The sequence below is a fragment of the Marmota flaviventris genome, chromosome 19 (genome assembly GCF_047511675.1).
Source record: "Marmota flaviventris isolate mMarFla1 chromosome 19, mMarFla1.hap1, whole genome shotgun sequence".
Classification (NCBI taxonomy): Eukaryota; Metazoa; Chordata; class Mammalia; order Rodentia; family Sciuridae; genus Marmota; species Marmota flaviventris.
This window is the reverse complement of record NC_092516.1, coordinates 35964439-35978778: the sequence shown is the minus strand read 5'-3', so window position 1 is coordinate 35978778 and position 14340 is coordinate 35964439. Positions and strand designations below refer to the sequence as shown.

Here is a 14340-nt window from a genome sequence, read left to right as displayed (position 1 = left end):
CCGTGGCCCGTCTCCTCTCCCTGCCAAGACGCCGTGTGCCCGGTCTCTCGAAACTCTTCCTGGCCACCCAAAGGGGCCCCACCACCGGTCGTCTGTGCGCCTCGGGCCACCGACCCGCTTCCGAGCGCAAGCCCCGCTGGCCGCCGCCATGCACACCGCGGAGCCCCCGCCACCCGAGGACTCTGGGACTACATCGAGGCCGAACTTTTAGATCCCACTGAGCAAGGCCGGCAGGCCAGGTGGGGGGCTGGCCGCGGCACTCCCGCGGAGGATGGATGGCCGAGACTTCGGGCCCCAGCGGTCCGTGCACGGCCCCCCGCCGCCGCTACTGTCCGGCTTGGGCATGGACAGCCACCGCGTGGGTGCGGCTACTGCCGGACGCTTGCCCGCCTCGGGCTTGCCCGGCCCGTTGCCGCCCGGGAAATACATGGCCGGCCTCAACCTCCACCCGCACCCGGGTAAGTGTCCCGCGCCTTGTCCACTCTTCCTGACTTCCTGGGATCCTGGGGAGGGAGGCCTGGGAAGATCATGGCCTGGGTTGGGCACCTCTCGGCTGGCCCATTGGTGCTGGCGGGCTCAGCTCTCAGTACGGGGGAATCCCTGGGCCTGGGGCAAGGCCAGTTCCGAGGCCCCGACCAAGAGGTGCTCGTCTGGTCTCCAGCGCGCCGGACCCGCTTGAGATCCAAGCGTCTGCCGAAATCATAGCCACCAGGGGCCATGCCAGTCCCAGGCTCCTGTGGCACTAGCCTGGGCTGGAGTTTGCGAAATCTGGGCGAGAAAAGAACAAGTCAGCCCCCACGGCCCATGAGACACCCGCTCCCCGAACTCGGATCTTTTTTCTTGGCAAACGAACGCCTTTCCCGACGCCCGTGGGCCCAGAGTTCTGCCCGCGACTCCACCACCAGTGCGGAGCCGCGGCTGGGAGATGCGGGGGGGCGGGCGTACGGTGAACCCAGCTCTGGGACCCCAGTTTCCTGTTGGCTTCTGCGGGTCTCTCTTCCAGGAGTGGGAGGGCAGTGACCCTGCGCCCAAGGGCTCGCCGCGCAGCAGGAACGCCAAGCCTGGCTGCTGCCTTTCTGAGCTTAGGGGAAAGAGGTGGTGCAGGGAGTGGATCCGCACGGAGCCTGGGCAGTGGAGGGGATACCAGGGGTCCAACAAGGAAAGGTGGAGGAGTTGTCCAAGAAGGCCCTGCAGCCTCCACCATCTCCCAAGAGGGACTCTTGGGCTGCGGCGGAGACTGCACTGGGCGGGCGCCGGGCAGGGAGTAAGCAGTTTGCCGAGCCGGGAGCCGGGCGCGATGGGAAGTGTGACGCGGGGCCGCAGACTTGCCCAGCCTGGGTGGGGGAAGACGGGTCCAAATTGCCCGGCTGTTTTCTGTGCCTGATGTTAAGGGAAAAAAGTCCACCTCTTCTCCTTCAAACTGAAGTTTAGAACTTTTACGATTTCCCGGGGAACTCCTGAAGCTCCTCTGGTCTTTGGTTTCTTGGAAGAGACACCTCGCCCCCCACCCCCACCACCGCCCGCCCGCCCACCCGTCTGCTCTCACCGATTTTGCTTCTCTCTTTGATTTTTCTCCTGGAACTTTTCAGGAGCTGGAGTCGCAGGGGCTCGGCGGGACAAAGGGCCTTTGTGAAGCCTCCTGCGGGGGAGGGGCAGGCGGAGATCCCCGCTGTCGGGGCACAAGGACCTGGCCCCCCCACCCCCCCACCCCTGCTGTGTGCCCCGCCTGGGTGCAGCGACGTGGACCAGGGTTTTCTTTTGAGTAGTGAGCTGCGTAGAGCGTGGGGCGCTGGGCACCCCCGAGACAGGAATTGGGGGTGGCCTTCCGGTATACAGGCCATCTGGATCATCCCCTTGTGTGCGCCTGGCAAAGCCATGTTGATGCGTGTGCAAGTTTGCCTGTCTTTTCCATTCCTCGGGTCATGCAGTCCGACCCGGGGTGCTGGCAGGCCCTACGGCCTGGCAATCTGATCTTGGATCTCCCTGGCTGGCCTGGCTTTTGCTTGTAGTGCCGGCCGCGGGAGATCTGGCTGGGACCTGGTGGAGGCAGTGTCCTCTTGAGAGTAGTGTAGCAGTCACTACTCTGGGAGCGCCTTTTGCTCACACTGTTCTACGGCAGCGCCTGACCTGGCCACTGTAGTCCTACCGCCAGACGCTCATTTGGTGGATGAGGAGGCCAACGTGAGAACCAGCCGAGGAAGTCCAGCTAGAGGTGACCACAGAGTCCTGCATTGTGGCTTCCTGCCCTTCCAACGGCTGGACTTCTGTAGGCTTGGCCGCTGAGGTCATGCAATAAAGGCGGGAAGGCCACCCCCATTCTTGAGGCCTTGCTTATCTTGGAGGGAAAAGTGGGATCCCATGCCCCACATCTCCAACTCTAGCAGTGGAAGGGACACTTGGACCCCAGGCCAATGCCCAGAGCTGAGCCCATACTAATCCCATTAGCTACCAGGTGGGAATTGTACCCCATTCACTGCTTGGGGTGGAGCCTGATTAGAAATTCCTCAACCCAATGCTCTCCCTCCCCTTTTTCCTTGTGGGGTGAGGTGCTAATTTTTCTCTTCCCCAGAACACCACCTTCTCTGTTCTTTGGCTGTGTGCTCCTTAGGTCTTGCCAGCATTATCAGCCCCATCTTTATTTGTTTGTTTTTGTACAAAAAGCTCAGAGAAGCTGAGTGATTTGCCCGGTGAGGGAGAGGCTTTGCTGGTTCCCTCGTGGAGTTCGGTGGAGGGGCAGCGGCCTGTAACCCTGGTGTGCATTCCAGGTTATTTGGAACTGCCCCTGGAGACCTCTGGAAACAGGAGGTGCTTTAAGCAGATTGGGTTTCTTCCTCTACAAGAGGTAAAGGCAAGAATGAATGGGGTTTGGATCAAAGCAAGGTGGCATTTTCCTTTCCTATAACCTTGAGTATTGATACAGTTTGAGCAGTAAATATTCACAGACTGGTCAGTGAAATGGATAAGTAAGTGACAAGCACCTGGGGGGCTGGGCTCTTTGCTCTGGGGTTGGGAGGCAGGTCACTGAGTCCTCATGCATTGCAATTAAAGAGCCATTAGCAGGATTTTGTACTTGGTTATTTATTCTCCCTGCCCCCACACCCTCGGCTGAAAGGGGGGTGGAACTCCAGTATCAGGATGGGGGAGGCCCTGCACTTTGGCCTGGCCAATGGACAATAGGGGGCCGTGGGCCTTCTGCAGGGCCCATCAGATCCATCTCTGGAATTCAGCCTGTCAGCCTACTGGGATTGATTTAGAAAGATTAATCAGGACTGGCTGGTGGAGTGATGGGATCCTGAAGATAAGGGAGATTGGCTGAGCTCTTCCTTCTCTGGTTAGAGGCATCAAGGGAGGTCTGGGGAAGGTTCTAGAAAATGGAAGGGCCTCTTGAGACCCCTGGCTCTTGCTGCCTCCTGGTTTCTTTAGTTCCCAAGCACAGTGCTTTCCTCTTTCCTCACTTGTTCATTTACTTAGCAAATAAATCCTGAGTGCTTCCTGTGTACCAGCCTCTGCTTGGGGACCTAGGACGCGGCAGTGAACCAAACAGAAGTCTTTGCCCCCGTTGGAGCACATTCTAGGGTGGGGGGGGGGCAGGCAATAAACACACAAATCACTGGAGGAAATAATTCTAAATAGGGACACAGGCCACAAAGAAAATAAAATGCCGAGGGTCTGGTTTGGCCCAAGGGTGAGGGGCAGGGTCAGAGGGCCTGACCTGGGTGATGGAGGGAGTGATCCTTTTTGTGTGTGTGAAGAGCTGAAGAGTTCTGTGAAGGTGACAGAATGCAGAATTCACAAGCCGAAAGCTTGGCCCAGGGAGAGTGGTTGAGAGCCGTCAGAAGACAAGATGGGGGAGGTGGGTCCTGACTCTCCCTGAAGGCCTCTAATGAGGTCTTGGAATTTTAAACTGTAGGAATGAGGAGGGACTCAAATGGAGGGACATTTCACAGAACTGGCCTGTACTCTTAACAAATGTCAATGGTATGCAAGACAAAGGAAGGCTGAGAACTGCTCCTGATTAAAAGACTAAAAAAAAAAAAAGTGACAGCTAAAAGCAGTTTACTGCCCTGGATTGGATCCTGGATCAGGGAAGAAATGGCTGTCAAGAAGATCATTCATGGGGGCAATTGACGAAATTGGAGTATGGACTGTAGATGAACCGATAGCATCAAATCAATAGGTTCCATGAAGTTGATAACTGCCCTGGTTGTGTAAGAGAGTGTCCTTGTTCTTAGGGAATAAGAATGCAGAATCATTTAGGAACAAGGGACACCATACCTACAACTTCCTTGCTAGTTCAGGAAGAGGAAAAAAAAATACCACTGAGATATACGTGTATGGATATGGGAGACGGTGGAAAATCAAATAACAGACCCGTTCACAGTTGTTGGATCTGGTGAAGGTCATATGGTAGTTCATTGTACTATCTCAAACTTTTCTCTGAATTTGAAATTATTCCAAAATAAGCATTTTAAAAAATTAAGCTGGCCACAGGCCAGATACTGATAGACAAGGAGAGAAGTGGGGTGACTAGTTTGAGGCGAGGAGATTGCAGATGAGAGTGACCAGGGAGAGGAGCTGGAGATAGCAAGGGTTCTGTCTGGTGGCTTGTGGAGGTTGGGCTGCTTCTCAGACAGTGAAGGGCAGGGAACAGGAAGGCCAGCCCCTGGGTTTTGGTTAGAGCTGCTCATGGGAGGGATGGGAGGAACAGTTTGGGGAGAGGGTGGGATGGGCGCATTCTTTGGAATATGGCTGGGTCAGGATGCTTTTGTCTGGTAGATTAGTCTGCATTCTAACCTGATTTTACTCCCACCCGGCCACATAATCATCCACTCAAACTCCAGCCCATCATCTGAGGTGCCCCAGCCCAGCTGTTAAAGGGATCAGTTAGAGCTGCTCTCTGGCCAGGTCTTGGGCTTCCCCAGGGCCTGTCAGGGCCCTGACCAGCAGTCAGTCAGAATCAGGGTCCTTTTATTCTTTTTCTTTTTGCAAATACTGGGGATCGAACTCAAGGCCTTGCCCCTGCTCTGCCTTTAAGCTACACCCCTACCCCAGGGCCAGGGTTCTTCATCACACCTGCTTCCTGCAGAGGTCTGGCATCTAATTTTGGAGGAAGAAAGGCCATCAGATTGGTAGCCACTAAATCTCTTTGCCACCTGTCCCAGGCCATGAATGTACCCACTGTTAAATCTGAGGTTCCTCATGAGCTAATGAAAGTGATCAACCCTTAGCTCAGGGGGAAAAAAAACCCCCAGAAAACAAATACCCGACTCATACATCCTTACTAACAATTTTACATATTTCTGAGCATGAGCCTGCTGACGCTCCTAACCCGCAATCCCTGATAATAGATTGCTTCATCAGGAGGCAGGCTGGTCTAGGGTCTGAGGTTTATGTCCTGCTCCTCCACTTACTGGGCATATATAGGACTCTGTAAGCCTCAATTTTCTCATCCATAAAGTGGGTTCATCAGTCCTGTTGAATTTGTTTGGTTCTTGTGAAGTTTGAATGAGCAAGCTCAGGCGAGGTCCCTAGCCCAGGTAGGGCCCTCTGCAGAAGTTCCAGTAAAAGTGATGGCTGTAATTACAGTGATCATTAGCAGATGATTCACAAATCCCTCAGGCTAGTCCAGACCTCTCTAAGGGCCTCTGGCTGGAGTACAGGTCTTAGACACAAGAATTCCAAACTGAACTCATTTTTTTTTTTCCCCTTTTCTGTTGCTGGGAATGGAACTCATGACCTTACACACACTAAGCGTGGGCTTTGCCACTGATCAACACCCCACCCCTCATCCTTTTTATTTGGTTTGTCTCCTTTTTTTTTTTGTACAATAGCTATACTCTAAAATGCTCCAATTTTGAGTGTTCAGTTCACTGAATTTTTACAAAATGGACACAACCCTGCAGCCACCAGCCAGCTCAGGTTTCTAGCCCTGGGGCGACTCCTGGGTGTTCCCTCTGGTTTACTACCTGACCGCCTGCCCCCAACCCCAACATCACTCTTATTTCTAGTACTGTAGTTTAGTTTTGCCTATTCTGGAACTTTCTGTAAATGGAATGATGCAGCTTGATCTCTCTCTCTCTCTCTCTCTCTCTTTCTCTCTCTCCCTTTTTTATTTCTGACTGCTTTCCCCCAATATTTATATTTGTGGTATGTAGCTGTACTTTGTAGTTTCTCATTGCTGTTTAGTATTCCACTCTATGAACATAGCACAATTTATCCAATCCCCTGTTGATGGACATTCAGGTTGTTTCCAGTGTTTTCTATGAGTAATGCTTCTGTGAACGCATCTTTGGGGACGTATATGTACACATTTCTTTGGATGTATAACTAGCAGCTGAGTCGCAGGGACAGGGGGTGTGCCTGGGCCCAACTGCAGTGGCTGTGGCTTTTCAGGGGGTTGTACATTTTACACTCTTGGCAACTGTGTGTGGGTTTCAGTGGCTCCGCATCTTTACCAATCCAGAATATTGTCACTCCTTTGAGTTCCGTCCACCCTGGTGTGCGTGTATTAGTATCTAATTGTGTGTGCATTTTAAAAAACTTCCTTTCCATTTTTTTTTGTTTGTTTTAAACTTCATTGAAGAATATTTCACATCCTGTCAGATTCACCTGGAGAGTGTATAGTCCTGCTTTGTGTTTAATATTACATTTTAAAATAAAAGTTATACATCATTTAAGAAGTCAAATAGTGTTGGAAGGGTTATAAAAAAAAAATGAGCCAGTCCGCATTTCCTCTCCTCACTTCTTTTAACTCGTTATTCAGTATTAACTAGTACTCTGGAAGAAGAGGATTTTGCATAGATTGCCTGACTGAATCCTGATTCTCTCATTTATTATGTGTGAGACTAGTTTCTTTGCCTCTCTGTCCCTTGGTTTTTCTCATTTGTAAAATGGGGGATAATAATAGCATAGTCTGTGAGATTGTTCTGAGGGTAGTTCCTGCAGGTAAAGCATTTAGAACTGTATTTGGCATATGATAAGCATTTAGTAATGTTCATTATGATAATTTTTTTTTGGTACCAGAGAAGGAAACTGGTGCCACTTAATCATGAGTACATCCCAACCCTTTTCGTTTTTATTTAGAGACAGGGTCTCACTAAGTTTCTTAGGGCTTTGCTAAGTTGCTGAGGCTGGCTTTGAACTCAAAATCATCCTGCCTCAGCCTCCCAAGTTGCTGGGATTATAGGCATGTGCCACGGTGCCTGGCCCACTATGATAATTATCGTCGTTACCGCCTCTGCCATTTCTACTGTACCGTCCTCCCAATGCTTATGAAATATGGTTTTGTTTAAATCAGTTTTATTGTTATGGCTTTGTAAATATTGTTCACATTTGAGCCAAGTGGTGTAATAAGATTAATTTCTTTTTTCTTCTGGAGTTATTAATTGCTTCTTTTAAAAAATTGGTTGGGGCTGAGGATGTGGCTCAGTGGTGGAGCATTTGCCTAGCATGCATGAGGCCCTGGGTTTGTTCCCCAGCACTGCAAAATAAATAAATAGAAAATTTGCCAGATGTGAGCAACTTGCCAGTTTGACACAAGCCTCAGCAACTTGGGCCCTAAGCAACTCAGTGAGACCCTCTGGTATGCCCCCCCCACCAAAAAAAAATTGTTGGGATTATTATTATTATTATTATTTTTTAAGAGTCTCTGGCTTCCAGTCTCTTGATATATTTTACATTTGGTCATATTTATTGGATCTCTGCCCCTTCTTTTCTTGGAGGTACCCTTCCTGGAATTTTCCATCTTCCTTCTCTTCTGGTTGGTTGGTCCTTGGGCCTGCGGCAGAACCATCCTCCTTCCAACTCTCTTTGCTCTGCCGTCATGTTGGACTCCTTATTTCCTGATTCCCACGCCTTCCGTTTCCTGTTTTACTTCCTGGTGTCCACTGAGCACACTCTGCAGGAGTTTTCTGTGAAAGAGGACGTGGAAAGCAAATCCTCATGGCCTGGCATGCCTGAGAAATGCCTCAATTCCTCCTCCACACTTGAGTGACATTTTGGAACTAATTTCCCCCAAGGATTTTTTTTTTTTTTTTTTTAATATTCCCCAAGGATTTTGAAGGCACATCCCAACAGAACTCACCTTCCACATTCCTATTTTTTAAGGAAGATGATACTATTTTGATGCTTTGTGGTTGTTTTGATGCTGCAGATGGAGCCCAGGGCCATTTTGATTCTTGATCTTTTTAGGTGAACTATTTTTTCCCCGTTTTCCAAATGCTTAACACTTTTCAGAACCAAATATTAGTGAAGAGCACAGACTCTGAAATTCCTGATTTGTGCTTCAGCCCTTCCTGGTATGTGGCTTGTATGGTTTAACCTAACTGCGCCTTGGTTCTGTCTGAAGTAGCTGCACTTGATGGTTGTCAGGTCTGACTGAGTTTGTATATCTGGAACGTTGCCTAGCACAAAATACGCCTCACTGTTATTATTACTGTTTTTCCTTGTACACTGTTTTTTAAAAAATATTTATTTTTTTAGTTGTAGTTGGACACAATACCTTTATTTATTTATTTTTATGTGGTCCTGAGGCTCGAACCCAGGACCTTGCACATGCTAGATGAGCGCTCTAGTGTTGAGCCCCAGCCCCAGCCCTGTACACTATTGTTTTGAAGTTTGTGCTAGGGGGTCCTTTTGCATTTGCTGTGTTGGGTGCTACAAATGGCCATGTCAATCTGGAATTTTTTTTTTTTTTTTTGTACTGGGGATTGACCTCAGGGGTGCTGTACCGCTGAGCTACATCCCTATCCCTTTTTATTTTTTTTATTTTTATTTCTCACTAAGTTGCTGAGTCTGAGTTCAAACTTATAATTCTCCTGTTTCAGCTTCCTGAGTCACTGGGATTACAGGTGGGTGCCACTGTGCCCAGTTTGACATTTTTATTGAATTATTATTTTTATTAGCAGTTTATAATTTGTACCCCCCCCTTTTTTTTTTTGCTGCTCTCTAGTACTACTAGTTAGATATCCTGAATCACCTGGACTGACCATTGAATTTCCTGTTTGTCTGCTTTCTAGATGTCCTCTATGATATCTTCTAGCTCTTTGATTTAATTTTTTAACTTGGCTATCATATTTTTAATTTCTAAAAGTTTTCATAACGTAGGTGTCCGTCCTTCCTCCCTCCCTTCCTTCATTCTGTAGTGCTGGTGATAGAATCCAGGGTCTCATGAATGCAAATCATGCATTCTCCTACTTGTTAGAAATACCCAGGTGTCACAAGAAACCAGACATGTGCTTGGAAGTGGGTTGGTGAGGCAAACATCATTCTTCTGCAGAAGGGCATATCCCAGAGGCAATCCGTGGAGCATGCACACCCCCGGCAGGCAGTCTGCCTGTTTTTATCCCCAATACAGTGCTCCCCCTTACCTTGACTGAAGGAGCTGGGATACAATCTACCCAGTTAGCTAATTTGAAAATTGAGGTAGGCAAAAGGAAGGGCTGTAATTAAAATGGCTACAGTTGGTTCCAAATTAGGCCAATACTATATTCTGAAAATGGACCACTGGACTTTATTTTTCATACACTGAATTATATCACCAGCCCCCCTTTTGTTTTTTATAACATCCTATTCTTGTTTCATAGATACATTAATTCTCACCATTTGAATGATATTAATTTATTTTTTTTCCATGGAGTTTTCTCATGATCTATTTTTTCCAAGTCTGTTTTTCTTTTCTTTTCTTTTCAAAATAGCAATTTGTGTTTTTTTTTTTTTTTTTTTTAACTTTTATTTTATTTATATGTGGTGCTGAGAACTGAACCCAGGGCCTTACATGTGCTAGGCAAGTGCTCTACCACTGAGCCACAACCCCATCTCTTTTCTGTTTGGTTTTTCATGTCAGAGACTTCAGTGGGTATCTACTAATTGACTCTCAGGTGTTTCATTATATTTAAGAAAGGGGCAGGGGGCCAGGTTTGTGGCTCAGTGGTAGAACGCTTGCCTGGCATGTGTGAGGCACTGGGTTCGATCCCCAGCACCACATAAAAATAAAAACAAATAAAAAATAAATATATTGAGTACATCTACAACTAAACAATATTTTTTTTTTTTTTAAAAGAGAGAGGCATTACAGGGCTGGGATGTAGCTCAGTGGTAGAACACTTGCCTAACATGCACATGGCCAGTATCTTCCAATCCCCAGTATCTTAAAAAAAAAAAAGGCACCACAAAATAGGTGGGACTTCTATTCAGGTGTGGGGCTTATTGACCGTAAAGAACTTTCCAAATATCTGTCTCTATTAAAAAGGCATTTTCTTTTTTTAATATTTATTTTTTAGTTATAGGTGGACACAATATCTTTCCTTGTTTATTTTTTATGTGCTGCTGAGCATCGAACCCAGTGCCTCACACATGCTAGATGAGCTCTCTACCCCTGAGCCACAACCCCAGCCCAGAATTTTCTTTTTGATTTTGTAAATTTCAAAGGAGATTCCTCCAGTTCCCAGCATGCCTAGCTTTCAGTCTGACTGCACCTCTCCCGAGAGCCGAGTGTGCCTGTTGGTTGAAGACATGCTTAGATCCCCGGCTGGCTATCTTTTGGTCCCCACGCCAGCTCTGAGAATTCATGCCCCCAGTGACTTTATCTTTCCTAGTAAGCAGAGGGCTCAATTGGGGGTGGGGGAGCCTCTAGATTCATCTGTGGGTGGAATCCGCTCCCTTGACTTCAACCACTGTCTGTGTCCTGACCATTAGAGGTGCCAGGGACTCTGGGTTGAAGTCTCAGGAATGGCTTGTTTCTTGATCCAATGCTTCAAGGACCATTTATTTATTTATTTAAAACGGGGGATTGTATGCTTAACCACTGAGCCACATCCCCAGCCCTTCTTTTCATTTTTTATTGAGACAGGGCCTTACCAACTTGCTAAAGCTGGCTTTGAACTTGCAACCCTCCTACCCCAGCCTCCCAAGCTGCTGGGATTAGAGTGTGCACCACTGTACCTGGCCTGCTCTTTCTTTTTAAAAATTATTTGAGGTACTGAGGATTGAACCCACGGTTGCTCTCCCACTCAGCTACATCTCCAGCCCTTTTAATCGTTTGAGACAGGATCCTGATACATTGCCCGAGCTGACCTGGAATTTGCGATCCTCCGGCCTCAGCCTCCCAAGTCGCTGGGATTGATCAGAGGCATGGGTGCACCGTGGCCCTGGCTGTCCCTTCCCCTCTCTAGGGGAGTCCTTCTTAGGGGAGAAGTTCAATCAGTGGGGACATCCTGTAAAATGGCGTTAGCATTGAGGATGTCTGGAGTCCGGGGGCTCAGGCAGGTGGGGGTTTTGCATGCCAGGCCTTGGGTGCTCCCTGGTATTGTTGTGATACCCTGTATTTAAATCTGAGCACCTATTTTGTGTGAGGCCTGGTATCTGGTAGGAGCAGAACAAAGTCCCTGCACGTAGGGGGCCCAGATTTGGTGATGGGAGAGCGACCGGACCTGAGCTGGGTTGCCCAGCTTGTGAGGTGGGTCTCTTCGCGGAGGAGCTGGGAGCTTGGCTGGAAGATGCTCACTGGGGGGTCGGCAGGGGGACTGACTGGAGATGCCCCATGGGTTGGGGAGGCTGGGTTGGCTCCATCTCCCTTAGGTCAGCCCCTTAGCCCTCCAGGGGGCCAGGTTGGCTGTCATCAGGCTTGTACAGTCAGCCCAGTCCCCTCAGACACCATCTTCTTGCTTCTCCGGTGGGAGCTTTGGATGGTGGCAGCAGCCACAGGTCCCCAGCCACAGTGCCAATGATGTGCAGGGTCAACCCCCCTTTACTTAGGGGGCTACCATGAAGGCTATCGGTGAGGCACTGGGCCCAGTGTCTTATTTGCTGCTTTTATTTTATTATTATTTTTGATACTGGGAATTTAACTCAGGGATACTTTACCACTGAATTTTGAGATAAGGTCTCACTAAGTTGCTGAGGCTGACCTCTATCTTGTGATCCTCTTGCCTGAGCCTCCCGAATCACTGGGATTACAGGAGGGTGCCACCGAGCACAGCTGCTTTCATTTTACTTTAGTAGAAAGTAAGGCACAGAGAGGTTGGGTCACTTGCCAAGGTCACACGGCAGCCGGCAAGTAAGGCATTGAAAAGCAAGGCCTGTTCTCTCTGCCAGAAAGCTGGGGGGGCTGTCTGGGAGAAGAGGCATTGGTAGGAATTTTTTCTTGCCTGTTCCCTTCATTGGCTCATTGTTGTTTATTTACTTGCTTTGGTTTTCGTAAATATGTCAATGTCAGAGTGCATGGAAATTACACGGAATGTAATGCTTACCACACTTGTTGCAGATTAGCTCTTGGCAGCCCTTCCCTTTGTTTTGCAGCATTGGGGATCAAACCCAGGACCTCCCACGTGGTAGGCAAGCACTCTACCCCTGAGCTACATCCCCAGTCCTTTGGAAAACCATTGATTGATTGTACTGGGAATTAAATCCAGCGGTGCTTTACCCCTGAGCTACATTCCAGCCCTTATTATTTTTTATTTTGAGACCCGGTCTCCCTAAGTTGTTTAGGGTCTTGCTAGGTTTCTGAGGCTGGCCTCAAGCTTGCAATCCTCCTGCCTCAGCCTCCCAGAGTCATTGGAATTACAGATGTGTGCTACCTCCCTCAGCTACAGTGGCTTTAAAAAAAAAAAAAAAAAAAAAAAAATATATATATATATATATATATATGTATATATATATGTATATATATATATTAGTTGTAGATGGACACAATATCTTTATTTTTATTTATTTATTTATTTATTTTTTAATATTTATTTTTTAGTTTTTGGCGGACACAACATCTTTGTTTGTATGTGGTGCTGAGGATCGAACCCGGGCCGCACGCATGCCAGGCGAGCGCGCTACCGCTTGAGCCACATCCCCAGCCCTATTTTTATTTATTTTTATGTGATGCTGAGGATGGAACCCAGTGCCTCACACGTGCAAGGCAAGCGCCCTATTGTTGAGCCACAACCCCAGCCCTACACTGCCTTATTTATTTATTTTTTTTAAGAGAGAGAGAATTTTAATATTTATTTATTTTTTTTTAGTTTGTCGGCGGACACAACATCTTTGTTTGTATGTGGTGCTGAGGCTCGAACCCGGGCCGCACGCATGCCAGGCGAGCGCGCTACCGCTTGAGCCACATCCCCAGCCCATACACTGCCTTATTTTTTTAAGGAAACTCATTATTGGTATTTAAACTCCCCATAATGCACAGATTATAAGTGTATGGCTCGATTAGTGTACCAACTAAACTCACCTATGTGATCATCAGCCAGGTTAAAAACCCCAGAAGCCACCTTTAATTAAAGACTTCTCCCTGGGGAGCCCCTAGCCTGATGGGTGCCCAGGGGTCAGCCTGTTCTTAGACTGAGGGTCAGTGGAGCTACACGGTACCATCTCTCACGTCTGGAGTCTCCCGCTTGGTGGTGTCACCCTGGGGAAGTCTGTCCTCTGTGTTCTGTGTGACCGAAGTTCATTCCCTTAGGGAAGGGTGTCCCATCAGATGACTGTGTCACTGTTTACCTTTCTGGCTGTTTGTTGTGGTTGTTTTCCACTTTTGACTGTCACTGGTAGGAAAATTCTTGAATTCTGTCTTCAATGCATATCGTACGTTAGCAGCAGTCAGAGTGTGGCTAGATGCGCAGGACTGTCTCCTGAGTGTCGCACCAAGTTCTCCTCTTTGCAGCTGTGTTTTAATATTTTTCCATCTTTTTTTTTTTTTTTTTTTACATTTTAACTATTCTGGTGAATGTGTGGGAAGTTTTCTTTTTTTGAGTGGTCCTGGGGATGGAATATGGTAGGCATACACTCTACCTCTGAGCCACGGTCCAGCCCTGTAGTCGTTAATTCACATTTCCCTGGTGGTTTAAGAAGGTGAATACCTTGCCATAAATTTACTAACTGTTTGGACTTCCTTATTTATGACCATCCTTTTCCCATTTGCATATCAAGTTGTATTTTTTCTTTTTTTAAAAAGATATCTTTAGCTGCAGGTGGACCCAAGATCTTTATTTATTTATTTTTTAATGTGGTGCTGAGAATTGAACCCAGTGCCTCACACATGCTAGGTAAATGTTCTACCACTGAGCCACAACCGCAGCCCTCAAGTTGTATTTTTCTTATTGATTTGCAAGAACTCTTTATCTATTCTGGTTACAAGCCATATTAATATAGATCTTCCATGCAGTGACTTGCTTTTTCTTTTACCTAGTTGTGTCGTTTGATGAATAGAAGTTCCTAATTTTTATATAATCTAGCATATCAGTATTAACTTCATGGTTAGTGATGCTTTTATGGTCTTTAGGAAATCTTTGCCAGTGGGCTGGGGTACAACGCAGTGATAGGGCACTTGTCTACCATGCGTAAGTCCCTGAA

The 14340-nt window shown here is 47.7% G+C and overlaps 1 protein-coding gene across 5 annotated transcripts in view; it reads left to right on the top strand.

The window, feature by feature from the left end:
• Positions 1–14340, top strand: part of Tnrc18 (trinucleotide repeat containing 18) — a 91786-nt gene that overhangs the window by 2261 nt on the left and 75185 nt on the right. For all 5 annotated transcript variants that reach the window (XM_027919743.2, XM_027919742.2, XM_071605516.1 and 2 more), the window contains exon 2: positions 29–458. In XM_027919743.2, the coding sequence (XP_027775544.2) occupies positions 272–458 (187 nt within the window). In that variant the 5' untranslated portion in view covers positions 29–271. The remainder of the gene's footprint in view (positions 1–28; positions 459–14340) is intronic.